Source organism: Podarcis gaigeae, assembly GCF_964106915.1.
Source record: "Podarcis gaigeae genome assembly, chromosome: 10".
NCBI classification, from domain to species: domain Eukaryota; kingdom Metazoa; phylum Chordata; class Lepidosauria; order Squamata; family Lacertidae; genus Podarcis; species Podarcis gaigeae.
The window spans coordinates 17,184,543-17,199,930 of record NC_139686.1 but is presented as its reverse complement, the minus strand read 5'-3'; the positions used below and the strand labels follow the sequence as shown (position 1 = coordinate 17,199,930).

Sequence of the window (15,388 nt, the reverse complement as noted above, 5' to 3'; positions counted from 1 at the left end):
CCCTTAAACCTGTCCTCCATGTTTCCAGCTCTTTAGTAGTATGGAAGGGAGGGGCTTGTGCACTGGAAGGATTGTGTATTTGTGTACATGTGCATGCACAAACATTGTTGTGTTACTTTGTGCAAAAATCCACACTTGGCTTGCATGAAAAACCCCAGTTTTAGAGGAACAGCTCATTAGGTATCAATAGTGGAAGACAAGTTTGGCTCCCTTAGTGCAGTGCTTTACTTCTCTCAATAGCAGTGAATGGCTCTTACATACTTATTTAGAATTAAGGGGGTTCACTCAGGGAACACCGAGGAAGAGGTTAAATCTGCTCCACACCTTTGATGGAGTTCAGGGTTAGCCAACACAGTGTCTTCCTGATATTGTTAAGACTCTAACCCCCAATAGCCCCAGCCAGCATGACCATTGGTCAAAAATACTGCGAGTCGTAGTGCAACAATATCTGGATTGTACCACGTTTGCTATCCTTGCTCCATTTATTTAGAATCAAGATTGTCCCTTTCTGTATAGTTACATACTAGGTTCTGTTTCTCAGTATGAGGGCTAGAGCATGAGCAGCTATCACTACCTTCTCCTGTAAGAAACTTGCTGAGCTTGTGAGGTAATAGGATGTTCATAAACATTCTGATTGTTTAGAAGATGTTGTTAGCAACAATGAGAATATTAGCAGCAATGCACTTTAGCAGAAAGAGAGAGATACTGTAGTTACCGTAGGAAAAAACCTCTCAATCTTGGGCCTTGAAATACATGTGTTGTTGGCAGCAGGCAAGGGACCTAAAGACATGTGATATTGGGAAGCAGGGTGCAAGGAGTCGAAGAGAACAGGGACAGAGGCTGAATTTTATATATTGACTTGAAATCACTGGACAAATTTTTGGCTGCTGGTCAAAGTTCTCATTTTTCCTCTAAGAAGAACCAATGTATTACTTTAAGGCATCTTATTGCCTCGGGACTCCATGCATACTATAGAACCATAAACTGGAAATGCAAGCTCTGAATTATGTTAAGCAAATCCTTGTCCTGCCAAATCTTACTCTAAAGTATATTTTTCTTAGCACTAGCCAACACTTAATTTCAATCTAATGGACCAACTGCAGAAACTCCATCTCCAGGAAGTCTTCATCCCCCACCTCTTTAGGCTTGAATCAAAGGAGATAAACAATGGAGTAGAAAAGAAAAACTCAGAAACTTTTGAAACCTCAGAAAGATTGTTTGGAATTTATTCCCTTTTTAACGTGAAGAGGTAACATTTGCACAAAAACGTATTGTTTTCACAGCAACAAGAGTTCCAAAGTTACAGAATTTGAACACAAATGCAACTCTGCACCACCACAGTAAGGGCAAGAAAACAAAAATAAAAAAGGGTACAACATCTCAAGTTTGAGATGTGAGGCTTTTCAGAGCACATTTCCCATTCTTCCCTGAGCCACAGCTTAAATCTCAAAGCAGGGGATGTTTTTTCCCCTCGGATTTTGCATTTCAAAATAGGGGGCATTTAAGCACACCCCAGTTTAATTGCTGGGAGGGGGAAAAAACAAAACCCGTTTCTTACGAGATTTAAGGTATTTTTCGCTGACACACAAGTAATATTGCATTCTGTTTAAGAAAATACTCAGAATAACTCACATCATCCCTCAAGAAATGCATATATACACAAATAACAATACAAGTCACTATCATCTACAAGGTTTGAGAAGGGATGAAAGGACAAGAGAAAGGAATTTCATCTCTCCCAGGAAAAAAGTGTTCTCAACAGGATTTTATGGTGGATCCCCAACAATTGTATAAATTTTACATTTCATTTCTTCCCTGTAGCTATTCAAAAGTGATGTTCACTTTGAAAGCACATAACACTGCATTTTCCTATGTGCATCGTTTTCCCTTGATGCACCATGTCCAGACTCCTCATTTTGCTGCCTCCTCATGTGCCCTGTGGTTGGACACATTCTTCCCTCCACATCAATCCCACCATAAAAACCTAGTAAGAACACTGAAGGGGATGCAACGGGGTCTAGGAACAGTCTCTCAAGAAAGCTTCCAAGCTAAATTCTGGAAGGCTATTTTTCACAGGGTAGGGACACTATCTTCAGCCATTCAACATGCATGCTTAACAGTAAACTTCCAGCTACACGGGACCTTTGATTTCATACTAAAAGTGATTCCATACATTATGGCAGTTCAGTGCAGGCCACAAGAAATGCAACCATACACTGGTATTCTGTACAGGAGATGACTAAACCGCTTCTGGCACAGCGGAACACTGTGTCGGAAGCCAGAGCGCATGGAAACACTGTTTACAGACTACACAATAGAGCCAATCTATTATTGTGCAATTAATGCTGATTAGGGCCTCTTGTGGAGCAGCCATCAAATTCCAGGTGGCTGCTTTAATATATAAAATAATCCTAACCTCTTTGAAGAGACAAACCTTGCTTGGGTCTGTCTGCACATAATGTGGCATAAATCCTGGAGTCCCACTGTTCTACCCAGCTTCAGGTCCACAGTAACATTTAGAAAAAGAACTGTATCCTTATTCCTACTTGTTCAGAATCCACTGCACACAGTTTTGATTGGCCTGCAGAGTTTTTTAAAAATGGTTGCTATCTTGCTGCAGTGGACACAGTAAAAACCAAGCAACATTTCAAAAAACATTTCAAAAAAACTTCTCAAATGCTGCCTTCATTGTGCAAGGTTACCAAGACCGTCTCTAGACTTCCTAAAAAGGTGGAAAATTGTATCACATCAGCCCAAATGTTTGCTAACCTATGATTAATTCTGTAAAGAACATGTTCTGTTAAAACAGAAATTGGTGCTGTTTGAGTACTGGCAGAGTTCATGCCAAATTTGGGGCAAGTGAATTTTGCATTACCTATCAAGTGCATTTTAAACCAGGGCGACAGCTAATAATAATTTAAGGAACTATATTAACTGAGATCAAGTTTAGCACAATTTATAGTTTGTAAAGCATACGCTGAATCAAAAAAAATACTTATACACTAGTTATTATGTCAAAAAACAAAGAATTATATTCATTCAGATCATGGTTTGTTGAGACTAAAGGTAGTATGCTAATATTTTAAAATTTGTGTCCAGGAGACATTATATAATCTTATTAAATTACATATATACGGACATTCTTCACTGATTCTATACTGCAGGTATGTTGTTGTAACATTACCATTAGCACAATTTAATACAGAGCTTAACCATGCTTATACTGAATCATGGCCCACAGAAATATGTCTTAACTTCTCCCTGTGCAATTCCATGGCAATTCATGCTTCTCATTGGTATACATTGGATGAACCAATGCAGTTTCAGGATTCAACAATATGTTTGTTACAACCAACAATATAATTTCTGTTGTTTTTTTAAACAAAATTATTCAGTGCTCTATTGAGGAAAGGAACAAATTTACTGATACACCTTTTTATGTAGGAAAGAAGAGTCTGCCAAAATGGCATCAAAGGGAATAGAAGATGCAGCTCCTCTAATCACTGATAAAAGAAGAGCATAGAGCACCTCTAATCACTGATCAAAGATTACACCCTCTCTCCCTCTTCCCGTGTTTTAAAAACAAATACACAAGCAAATTCAGCTTGCATTCTGCAGATATGGGTGCATGCTACTAGACACCCATCAAAAGCTCCTTCAAGTATATGAAAGAGCAACTGAAGTCCTACAACCCAACTTTCTGTCCATGTGAAATGCTGCAAATTCCATAGTGGAGTGCTGGCCTCCACTAAAAACAGCAACTATGTGTTCCAAGATTTGACTGTTAGTCTGAAAAAAGGTCATATTTAAGTCCTAGTATTTCATGATTACTTGCCACATTCCAGCCACCTCACTATAGTGCAATTAGCTTACTTCACTGGAATATACACTGTTAAGGACAGATATACTCCACTGATAATACTATTTACTTCCCCTCTTTCAAAGGAGGATATTAGTACAAATTCTCTCAATTTCCTATATTTCTTTTCTTTTCTTTTTTTAATTAGAATGCTTTTGACTATGTGTGTAACATTCCAGTGACCTAGCTCATGGTGAATTACCTTAATTTCATTACCCCTAAAAGTTATTGAGTGAAAACCAACCGCCTTTATATAAAATTGTAAGGGCAAAATGCAAAGAGACTGTTCCAAGCCCACTGGACCCACAGGAGGATTAATACATTCAAAAATATTTTACAGACATTTACAACGAAGTGCAGAAAGAACAATACTTCCGTGTTAAAAAAAAAAAGACATGTATAAAAAATGACACTCACTGTAAAACATTCCAAAATACAAGAGACATACAACTATTACAGAATACAACCATTGAAAAGCAAGGGATTTTTTTCCACGCCCAGCATCAGCAGCAATTGTGTCACAAAGGCAAATGCAGAGAGTGCTTGACACAAAATCCCAGGAAGACAGTACAAGAAAAAGGCGTAATACAGAGTTTGCCCGAAGCATGCCAGAGTTCAGCACAAGAAAGCGCCTGTCACAGCTTTCACCACCCCTGCACCAGCAGAAAGGGTTGCACGTTTGGGAGACAGTGTGCAAGAAGTGTAACCGGATAGCAGCAAACATCAAAAGCTAACCCACTTAAAGCACTCACATGTGCCACACACACTCCTGGGCAGACCAGGAGGTGGACATCAAGAGAAGATTTGGCCTATCCTAATGGCTAAATACTGAGCTTTGAGATCAGTTAATTTCCCCCTTTGTAACAGAATAGGGGAAGTCACAAAACACCTATAATGCAAGAGCCACACATGCCAGAGAGCGAAATTATCTCACAATAAAAAGTGCTTATTGTTTCCTGACCATTATTCTAATGCCTCAGTACAGAAGAGCTCTCTTCTCCACTATTCAAGTTCGCCAACAAGTAGGGAAGGGAGGCGACATAAAATTTCATAGTAACCAAGCAAATACTGATTGCAGATTTGTTTGAAACATGCAAATAGAGTAAGCACGGCTCCACTAGCATGCATTTACCTATTCCACGGGAATGGGCAGCTGACTATGAACACAGGCCAATGGGAGGTGCAGATTTCTATTCGTTCCAAGACTGCACTTCTCCGCTTCCCCCACTACCATCCAATTACATTCTATTAAAATCACATTTTCCCCCTTTTCAAATCACCATCGTTTTCCACATTATGAAATGCCAATCTCTGCATGAATTCCAGTGTCCGAAACATGCAGTTAATAGAATTATATCTCTACCTCAATGGCAATTCAGAGTTTGCATGAGGACAGACCAGCCTCGCAGAGGACTGCCAAAGTCTGAAACTTCTCTGATTAGGATACTTCAGCTGGAATCCAGGGACTGAAACGTTTTTATCAGCTCTGAACACATAAAATGCTGGCTTCTGATTATCTGAAATATTTCCCCCCAGCACTGTCTTTAACTATTATAATAGTTCATGGTGCTTATATAACACAAAGGCCAGAATTAATTATTCAATTCATTATTGCTGGATTCTACTTTGTAGAGATTACAATATCTATAGACACATAAATAGGTATATGTAAACAAAGACACATGAAAGAGTCCTGATCTTAAACTTTAAACATATAGAGATTCCTCTAGCAGCCTCCTATGAAAATACACATTAATTTCCCATACTCTTTGAGTGATTAGCAAACTTATACATTCAAGTTAATTTTGAACTCAGCAGAGAGCCAAAAATTGTCTGCTTTTTGCCCTGACCAGCAGGGAACTAGAACTAAAAGTTAGATGGCTTACAGGGAATGTAGGACAGGTTTCACTACAATATTAGGCCAAGAATAATTATTGCTAAACTGAAATTAACAAGGTAAAGAGCTGGTGAAATATGCTAGACCAAGTTGGCAACTCCAACTGCAATCAACTTCTGCAAGATTGTCAGTCTCATGACAACAGAGGCAGAAGCTCAACACAAGCAGTATTCAGAGTCTGAACTCTTAAAAGTTATCTGAACAACCACATCCAATCTCTGATCAAGCAATTTAATTAGTGCAAAATTCCAGAACTGTGTTTCCACAGCCAAATGACTCCTATCCAATAGTTACAAGAAGCTGTGTTTTCACATTTGAAAGACTTGCTTAATACAAAATGTTTTTCAGAGCTTACTTAAATATTAAATCTCTTTCATTTTGCTTCTGGGTGGGAAATGCCACACAAATACAGAAACTGTACAATGCTATTGAGTGCACACAACTAAAAATAAATAAATGAAAAAACATATCTTGAATGATCCTTCAATTGGATCTTTTCATACTATTTAGAAACGTTTAGCCAATGGAAGGGTAACAGTTTAGTTCCTACGCACGACTACGGCTATATAATTTAATTCTACATAAAAAAATAAAATCTAAATCTGTTTGGCTTGGAAGATTCCGCAACTAGAATCCAGTCTGGCCTCTTATCAAGTGCTATTCAAATTTAATCACCAAAAGGTCAAAGTAAAAGTCCGTCCAAACAAGAGTTTGTGGCACAAATTGAGTCTATCGCTCTCTCTCACACAGAGACAGGAATCAAGTTTAAGATTAACCAGAATGCCCTCAACAGCATACAGCTTGGTTTGTCAGCCCCAGTCCAGAACAGCAAAGCATATATTTGGGAGAAATTTCCACAACCTGCCAACACCAAGATCACCCAGAGTTAAAGGCTGTGAAAGACAACAAGGAATGTATAGCAGGCATGGTTCAAAACGTATCAACAAGGTTTTGATGTTTTGCTATTCAGACACCATGTTGGTGAGAACTAGAAGATAGTTTTGCAGGTGAACACAGAAATCCAGTCAATGGACTTCTTCATACCATGCTAATGCTATATTTAATTCACTCAGCAATGCAGATTTTGCAGACTAAGGGTTGCATCCAGCTACGCTCTACTCAGAGTAGACCTGATGAAATTAATTAAGCTAAGTTAGTCGTGTCCATTAATTTCAATTGGTCTGTTCTGGGTATGACTAGCAATTTTTAATTTATTTCTACCTACCCAAGAAATCTTGAACTGGGTGTCTGTGTTTACCTGGACAGCATTCAGAACAGCAGCTTTGTCTTACAAACCATAATGTAATCCCACCACCACATAACCCCTAATTTCCTCCTGCACACATGTTACACAGTGTTACAAAAGTTGTTATTACTGTATTAATATCCTAGTGCTGATAAAAACTCCCCCATTATCTGCACAAGAACCTCTGACTGGACATAGATAAAGGGGACTCCAAAAGCCATCAGCTGGCACATGAAAAAGGAGTCCAAAGGATTTTGGGCTACGTGGTGCCCAACTGAGGAAACTGTGTTTTGCAGGAGCTGGCTTGCCACCCTAACTCTGTCAAAGAGGTGGAGCGAGTACTGCATCACCCTGCCAAACAAGGAAGCAGAGCTACCTGGAGTCCTCTCTGACGAAGTTGAGATGGAGTTTGCACGTCCGGCACCGTCAGCCGCCATGTTGTCCTGCTGGATCCCTTTGCTGTCCTGGGGGGGGGGGGGAACAGGCAAGGAAGGATGCAGTTATTAAATTTATGTAATTTAAAAGTGAGCAAATGCAAAAAGACAAAAGGTGGTTTTATGGTTTTAGATCCAGGAGAAACAATAACCCTAGTTTATTCAGGCATATTCCAGATCTGGACACACATTCTCAGTATATCTTTGTTATTTATCTAACTGCTTCTTCAAGTAAAGCCATATGGAGGGCATGCCTGGGGTTAGCTGATTTTAACAAAAAATAATAGTATCACATGTATCATTTTTCCATAGTATTGCCTTGAAGAACTACTTGCCGTAAAACCAACTGCCAAAAAATTAACTGCATAAGTAAAATGAATTCATGTTACTTTGTAAATGTAATCGTTGTCCAGTCGATCAGCTATTACATATATTCTCAAGGCAGTATTTACTTTAATTTATTTTTATGTTTTAATTATTAAATTCCCACTCTTTGGGTATGAGTACTTTTCAATAGTCCCCTGATAAAAAGAACCTATTTTTATTATCCAACACCATAAATTGGATTTTGGATAGACAGAAGTAAATATGAATGGCGACGTGCCTATTTGCACATCACTGGCACAGCTTTTCATCTTCTCTCTCCAGACACACTGCTGTCCTGGTTTTGGTAAGCCAACAAATTTATAAAAACACTGCTGTCCTGGTTTTGGTAAGCCAACAAATTTATAAAAACACTGCTGTCCTGGTTTTGGTAAGCCAACAAATTTATAAAAACAACAACTGATAAAAAGTTTCCATTATGTGTTCTGTTTAAGAGTTTACAGCTAATAAAGGCAGGCAAGATCAATGCACATAGGATTCAGAAAGATTCTGCAACACTGCTCTCCCCCTTCCAAACAACCCAAAGCCACTTCCCAACATAAAATGGCAAAGCAGTCTCATCTGGGAAATGCAAGGAAACAGCCTACCTTTCCTGACAGAGGGCCCACTGCCGGTCTCTTCCTCTGTGCATAACCTGAAAGTCTGTAACAGTAGTGAGGCTTGCAGTAGAATTTTCCTGCAAATAGAGCAAGGGGGAAATGGTAATGAGAAAGACAAAAACTACATGCCACAATTCCTCTGTATCTCCTCTGCCCTGTCACATACAAAATACATGGAGACAATTATGCCTCAAAGATTTCATTCACGTTAATTTCCTCCTTTCCTGAAAACAAATGGATTTTCCATAGGGTGCCTGATAGCCATTTACCCAGCACCCAACCAATAGCCAGAACATCCCAGGGGAACTTGCGTGGTATCACACACAAAGCAGCACTGTATGAGGAACAAAGGCTGCATCACATGGAAATCTGGCAGAAGTGCTGTGGAAAAGGCAAGAATGAATGCAAAGAGGAAAGGGCTGGGCATTAACTCCAAACAGACCACTGCTTACCAAGAAGTGACCAATCCAAACAGAAATCTATGTACTATGGTCACCCAGGTGATTTCTAACTACAAATATTCAAAAGTTATCATCTCACAGATGCAAATTAGCCTGTGGTATGGTGCTGCAAGAACTTCCAATGTGTTGCTGAACCTTCTAAACAGTATTCAAGGAGAGCCCTGTTTACATGATGCTGCAGTTGTCTAGCCATGGGTGGAAATACAAGAGTAATGGCTTCCCACTCTGAGTTTTCCATAATCTCTGGCAGCACACAAAATCCTGAGCATGGAGAGGAGTTCAACTCTCAGTTCAAACAGCTTCAGACTGCAGTATTTACAATGTGCGTTTTAGTTTCTACAAATACCGTATTTTTCGCACCATAGGACGCACCGGACAATAGGACACACCTTGTTTTAGAGGGGGGAGAACAAGGGGAAAAAATTCTTTCGCTCTCTGCCCAGCGCCCCTTCAGCGAAGCGGCAGGAAGCGCTGCGCAGAGAGTGGGAGAATTTTCCCCCTCTTGTTTTCCTGCTCTAAAACAAGGTGCCGTTTAAGGTGCGTTCAGGCGGCTACCTTGGAAGCCTGGAGAGTGAGAGGGGTCGGTGCGCACTGACCCCACTCGCTCTCCAGGCTTCAGGTTCCTTTCGACCTGCTCTTTGGGGCTGACGGAGGGAAGCCCACCACCAGCCCCAAAGAGCAGGTCAGGGAGCAGCGGAAAGGCGCAGCGGAGAGGCTGCTGCCATAGCCACGCATCACCTCTCCAGCCGGGAGAGGGTCGCGGGGGGCTGCTTTAGCTCCGCGCGCACTCTCCTGGCTGGAGAGGTGACGTGCGGCTATGGAGCCTCCTGCCATAGCCGCACGTTACCTCTCCAGCCGGGAGAGGGTCGCGGGGCTATGGTGTCTTCGCTCCATAGGACGCACACACATTTCCCCTTCATTTTTGAAGGGGAAAAAGTGCGTCCTATAGAGCGAAAAATACGGTACCTCTTGTACAATAATAATTTTGGGTGATGTATCTGAAGTGGGCCAAACAGTGATGTAATAATTTCCTGACCATACTAAAGATATATGGAATCCTGAAGGTTATTTCTAAGTCAAAGTGCTGAATCCAATAAAAGTTATGTTGTGATCTCAATGACTTCAGCTTGTACAATGGAACTCCCTCTCCTTCTACTCCCTGATTCCCCCCCCCCAAAAGAAACTCTGTCCCAGAAGCCTGTGGGAACCCCCAGAGAAGATTTGGGTATGGGGACACAAGTGGGGGGAAGGAGGAGGAGAAGGGGAAGTTATGTTATGCAAGTAGAAGTCACCTGCACAACAATTTTGCTGATTGCAACCCATCAGTTGAAGCTCTTGCCCATCCCCTCCTAAGGGAAAAGGTAAATTTCACTTACCATCCACCAGGTCGTAGGCATAAGAGGACAAGCGCAGGGTTGTAGCACAGTATTCACATTTGAAGCAGCTGCGGTGGAAGAATTTGCCTTCAGCACTCAGCCTTTCCATCACGTAGACACGCTTGTGGCAGAAGTAGCAGACATCACTGCCTCCCACATTCGGAGGGAATTCTTTTTTCAAGGAACCCTAAAGCAGCAACAAGGAAAGGTCTAGACTGAGCCACAAGCTTACTGTTACTTCCACTGTCGTGCCATATGTATTCATTAGATTGTTTTGGAATCCTTCAAAGGGAAATGGAGGACGTTTCAGCAAAAACACTAAGCAGGCACCTATGGATAATTCCAAGGCCCCAACATGAGGAAGAAAAGGTCAGCCAAGGAACACCCTCCGTAAGGTGTCGCATCCAACCACCTGAAAATAAAGAGTCTGGCGGAATATGGGAGAACTGAAGGATCTAAAAATTCTTTAATTCTCTCAGCTTTAGCTTTCCCACACATCCTGCCTCTAAAATGGGAATAATGATGACATACCTCACAAAGTTGATGAGAGACACCAAGTGTACACAACTAACGAATTGTGGAAATGGTCACACAATTATGATAGTAATCATCCTCCTCCCACATTACCACTGAAGCTAGGCTCCAAACAACCACTGTCAAATGATAACTCCACACATTTACTCCAAAGACACCAAAGCTTTCAGCAACAGATCTTTTGTGTACTATCCATTTTATTTATAGCAAGAATTCAAGAACCCACAAGGGCAAGTGGAGGAACAGGCAAGGAAGTGCTTACATCAGCTACCTTTAACTAAACACTGAGGGAAAACTAAAGGCTCCATATTACTGAGGATCTAAGGAAGAGCTGTCTAACTTCTAATCACAAATACTCATCACCTTCTGAACATCATTCTCTTACCAGTTCCTTCTTGTCTAGAAGGGTTTTGGGTTGGTCTTTCCTTTGAAGCTGATTGGCTATTTGCTCAGCCAATGAGCTCACGCCACCTGTATACATCTTTATATACTTCTACCAGATGAAGGTAATGAGGGTGGGGGGAGGTAAGATGGATGGGGAAAATGAGGGGAAAGAGAAACAGTATAAATTCAGGATGAAAACTATGAAAGAAAAAAATGGCAAAAAAGGTGCAGAAAGGGGTGAAACCATGCCAAGACAGTGGACAACACAAGCGTGTGTGGCACCAGCAAAACAAGTGATCTCAGCAACCACTGGTGTGGGCAGCACTAAATAAAATTATTAGCAGTTTGTAATCAGCCACTCTAAGACCCTGGGTCAGAGACTTTCTTTTGCCAGAGAGTCGTTGGAGATGAAACGTGTTTCTAACCCCATCTCCCACAAAGGTTTCCCATAAGAGCTGCCATGTTCTTTCCAAACACCATGCTTATCTCTAGATTGGCAGCTGAACATTGTCCTGCCATAGGGTCAGATCTAGTCCATGAGCTGCTGGTTGTTGACCCCCTCCCCCAAACGGAAACCCCAACAATAGGTGACTAAGAGTGCTATGGGTTCAGGGATGAGGTAGCATGGATTACCCATATTGGGATATCATGGCTATTTATGATATCCAAAATCAGACTGAGGAATTACATAGTCTGGGGAAAGGGTATCTGGAGGAGAAGTTAAAAGGGAAAGAGGGGTGTAATAAATTTGCATGCTCAGATATATGTTCTTTCTTGCAGGGCTGCAAAAATACTAGTGTCCATAGCCACTGTCTGTTTCTTCATCCCCATCTCCCCAGTTGGATATTAAGCCCACTATCTCTTTTCATACCCCATCTCAGGTTGGAGGCCAATGTGCAGACACTGTCGTTTTAACACCAACCAAGGCTTTTTCTCACCTACATCCAGCTTATGAAGAATGCTGGAGAACCCAAAAGCTTGCTCATTATTTTGTTACATCTTGGTTGGCCTTAAAAAGGTATTTCCTTACTATGGAAGTTGCGAGGGGAGTGTCTTATGGACCAATATGGCTGCCTTTGCTTATTTTTATTAAAACAACATGATTAGTTTCAACTGTTATTTAAGCAGCAAACCGTATAACACAAAATGATAACTAGATAGGATTGTGTTTCAGAAATATATTGGGGGGTGGGGGAGAGCACAAGCCATTAAGTTTACAGAACCTTAGATACTGAGATTCTTCACACACAGTCCCACCTAGCAAGTCATATAACTGCACCCCCCCCCAAATTCTCCCTTAGGTTTATGGGGAGAGGAAAATAGATGAGGGTTGCCTGGCCTCTCAGCAAGGAAGCAGAATATCAAATTCAGCTCAAGAACCTTTGACAGCTTGCCCTTTTCAAAAACAACAGATATTCCGCTTATTATAAGCCAATGCACTTTGTACTGAAGAACAGAGAGTAAAATCAGCAAGTCCTTCTATTTACCTAAGTAGATACATTATTAACAACTAATGGGCCTTTCTGTTAGAAGAATAGACCTGAGGGTCCAGAAGACTGGTCAGGTGGAGGGCCTGAAGTCAACAGGACTCTCAAATGATACGGTATTTCAAATTGCAGCTACTTGCTGATAGATCTACACATTTTGAAAGATCCATAACCCCATGAATCTGTGTAAATTCTCATGACTTCTTTTAAAGGTAAAGGGACCCCTGACCATTAGGTCCAGTCGTGGCCTACTCTGGGGTTGCGGCGTTCACCTCGTTTTATTGGCCGAGGGAGCCGGCGTACAGCTTCCGGGTCATGTGGCCAGCATGACTAAGCCACTTCTGGCGAACCAGAGCAGCGCACAGAAATGCCATTTACGTTCCCGTCGGAGCGGTACCTATTTATCTACTTGCACTTTGACGTGCTTTCAAACTGCTAGGTGGGCAGGAGCTCACCCCGTCGCAGGGATTCAAACCACCGACCTTCTGATCAGCAAGTCCTAGGCTCTGTGGTTTAACCCACAGTGCCACCCGCGTCCATGACTGCTTTTAGACCCAGGCAAAAACATTTCTCTTCAACCAGGCCTTCTGTTAAACAATCTATGGCCTTTTAAATGTGGTGTGTGTTGTTGTTGTTTTTATTATGATTGTGTCATGAATTTTGTGTTTTTATGTTGTAAACTGTCCTGTGATCTTCGTATGATGTGTGATATATAAATTTAATTAAAAAATGAACAAGTCATTAAAAAAGCAATTTGAGCCATTGACCACCACATCTTATGACACAAGTGAATTCCATAAGTTTATTACATATTGTGTGAAAAAAACGCTTTATTTCATCTGTTACTGACAATTTCATTAAGCGAGTTCTAGTTTTATGAGAGGGAAAAACATTCCCACATTTTCCCCGCATCATGTATTATTGATGGCACAGGTGTTGGGGTAGTGCATTCCACATCTATATTGGTATTCTACCAGCCTCTGAAGGCACACCTGTTTATACAGGCATTCTTTTCATCTCTTGACCCAAGTCTCCTGTTTTAATTGCTGTGGGGTTTTAATGTGATAGTTTTATTCCATATTTTAATCACGTGTTTCTATTTTAACATTTTAATGGGATGGATTTATTGTGTATTTCAATTATGGTACGTTCTTCATTATTCTGTATTTCAACAAGGTTGTGCAACTGGTTTTAATGTTTTGTAAACCACTTTGATGCCATGTAGACATTGAAAAGTATATAATCATCTTATAACCCTATACTGTGTCTCCTTTAGTATTTCTTTTCTAAATTAAAAGGCCCCAAACATACAAGCCTTGCCTGGAATGCCCTCCCAACTTCTTGACTGGTATTTTGGTGCCTCTTCTGCACCACTTATCCATCTCTGCAATATTGGAATTTGTCTTTCCGCAGCTGCTGCACCAAGTTTTCACTGAGCTCTCCACCGCAGCTCCAAGTTGTCATTCTTGGACAGTCTCAGCCAGTTTAGACTCAATCAGCATTGGAATGTTTTGTTCCAATATATATCACTTTACACTTATTAGCACGTTTTTTTGCCCCTTCACCTCATTTGGAGATGTTCTTTTGGAACTCTTCATAGTCTGCTCAGGTTTTCATCATGCTCTATAAATTGGTGCCATCTGCAAAGTTGGCTTTCACTGATCACTTCCAGATCATTTGTGGGCAAGTTACACAGTCTTATTGTCTCTAAGACAGCCTCTTCTATTTTTTTCTTTTGTGTGTGGACTGTGTGCAAAACAAATCTCTTCAGATACAGACTTCCTCATAAACTGTCCCAATGCAGATCTTTGGGGGATTCCATGACCTATTTCCAACAATTGTGAGAATTTTTAGCCTATTTCTACCCTAGGTCAGGGGACACAGGTGGCGCTGTGGGTTAAAGCCTCAGCGCCTAGGACTTGCCGATCGAAAGGTCGGCGGTTCGAATCCCTGCGGCGGGGTGCGCTCCCGCTGCTCGGTCCCAGCGCCTGCCAACCTAGCAGTTCGAAAGCACCTCCGGGTGCAAGTAGATAAATAGGGACCGCTTACCAGCGGGAAGGTAAACGGCGTTTCCGTGTGCGGCTCTGGCTCGCCACGTGACCCGGAAGTGTCTCCGGATAGCGCTGGCCCCTGGCCTCTTGAGTGAGATGGGCGCACAACCCCAGAGTCTGTCAAGACTGGCCCGTACGGGCAGGGGCACCTTTACCTTTACCTTTTTACCCTAGGTCAAGTAGAGGGGACAATATGGGAAACCAAATGAGAGGCAATGTGGTTGCTTTGTCAGAAACAGGTCTATTGTCGTCCACAAGTTTTCTTTTGAAGGGAAGGCCTTCAAGGTCTACAAGCAGACAGAGGGGACTATCTGCTCTAAAGGATGGTGCTTCTTGCCCATACTAAAGATTACTACATTTGCCTAACATCGATTTGAATCTAATCCACCTCTCCCATAAAAACCCTACAGAATTCTCAGAGCAAGACTACATTGTTTAAAATGAAATATTAGTTCTACAACAGACAGGTGTCCACATTCCCCATGCCCATCTTGAAGAATTAGACAACATTTAGTGACACAATGACCAATACAGTATAGCTCTTCCTATAGAACAATCAGAAATCCCTTAAACCTTAATCTAGATGAGGCAAGCAGCAAGCATTTCAGTATTCACTACACTGTTCAAAAATCAAACCACAACTAATCTGTTATATTATAAGACACACAAAGCAATA

At 41.4% G+C, this 15,388-nt stretch overlaps 2 protein-coding genes across 51 annotated transcripts in view; one reads left to right on the top strand and one right to left on the bottom strand.

Annotated features, from left to right (window-relative positions):
• Positions 1-15,388, top strand: part of LOC310826186 (tigger transposable element-derived protein 1-like) — a 1,677,490-nt gene that overhangs the window by 945,071 nt on the left and 717,031 nt on the right. The gene's annotated exons all lie outside the window — the stretch shown is intronic.
• Positions 1-15,388, bottom strand: part of MICAL3 (microtubule associated monooxygenase, calponin and LIM domain containing 3) — a 182,881-nt gene that overhangs the window by 66,910 nt on the left and 100,583 nt on the right. For 26 of the 50 annotated variants that reach the window (XM_083699762.1, XM_083699767.1, XM_083699769.1 and 23 more), the window contains 3 exons: positions 10,257-10,443; positions 8,408-8,496; positions 7,379-7,466 (listed from right to left, as the gene is read on the bottom strand). In XM_083699762.1, the coding sequence (XP_083555888.1) occupies positions 7,379-7,466; positions 8,408-8,496; positions 10,257-10,443 (364 nt within the window). Of the gene's footprint in view, positions 1-7,378; positions 7,467-8,407; positions 8,497-10,256; positions 10,444-11,175; positions 11,284-15,388 lie in introns of all 50 variants that reach the window. The other 24 variants (XM_083699728.1, XM_083699761.1, XM_083699770.1 and 21 more) reach the window with 1 other exon arrangement.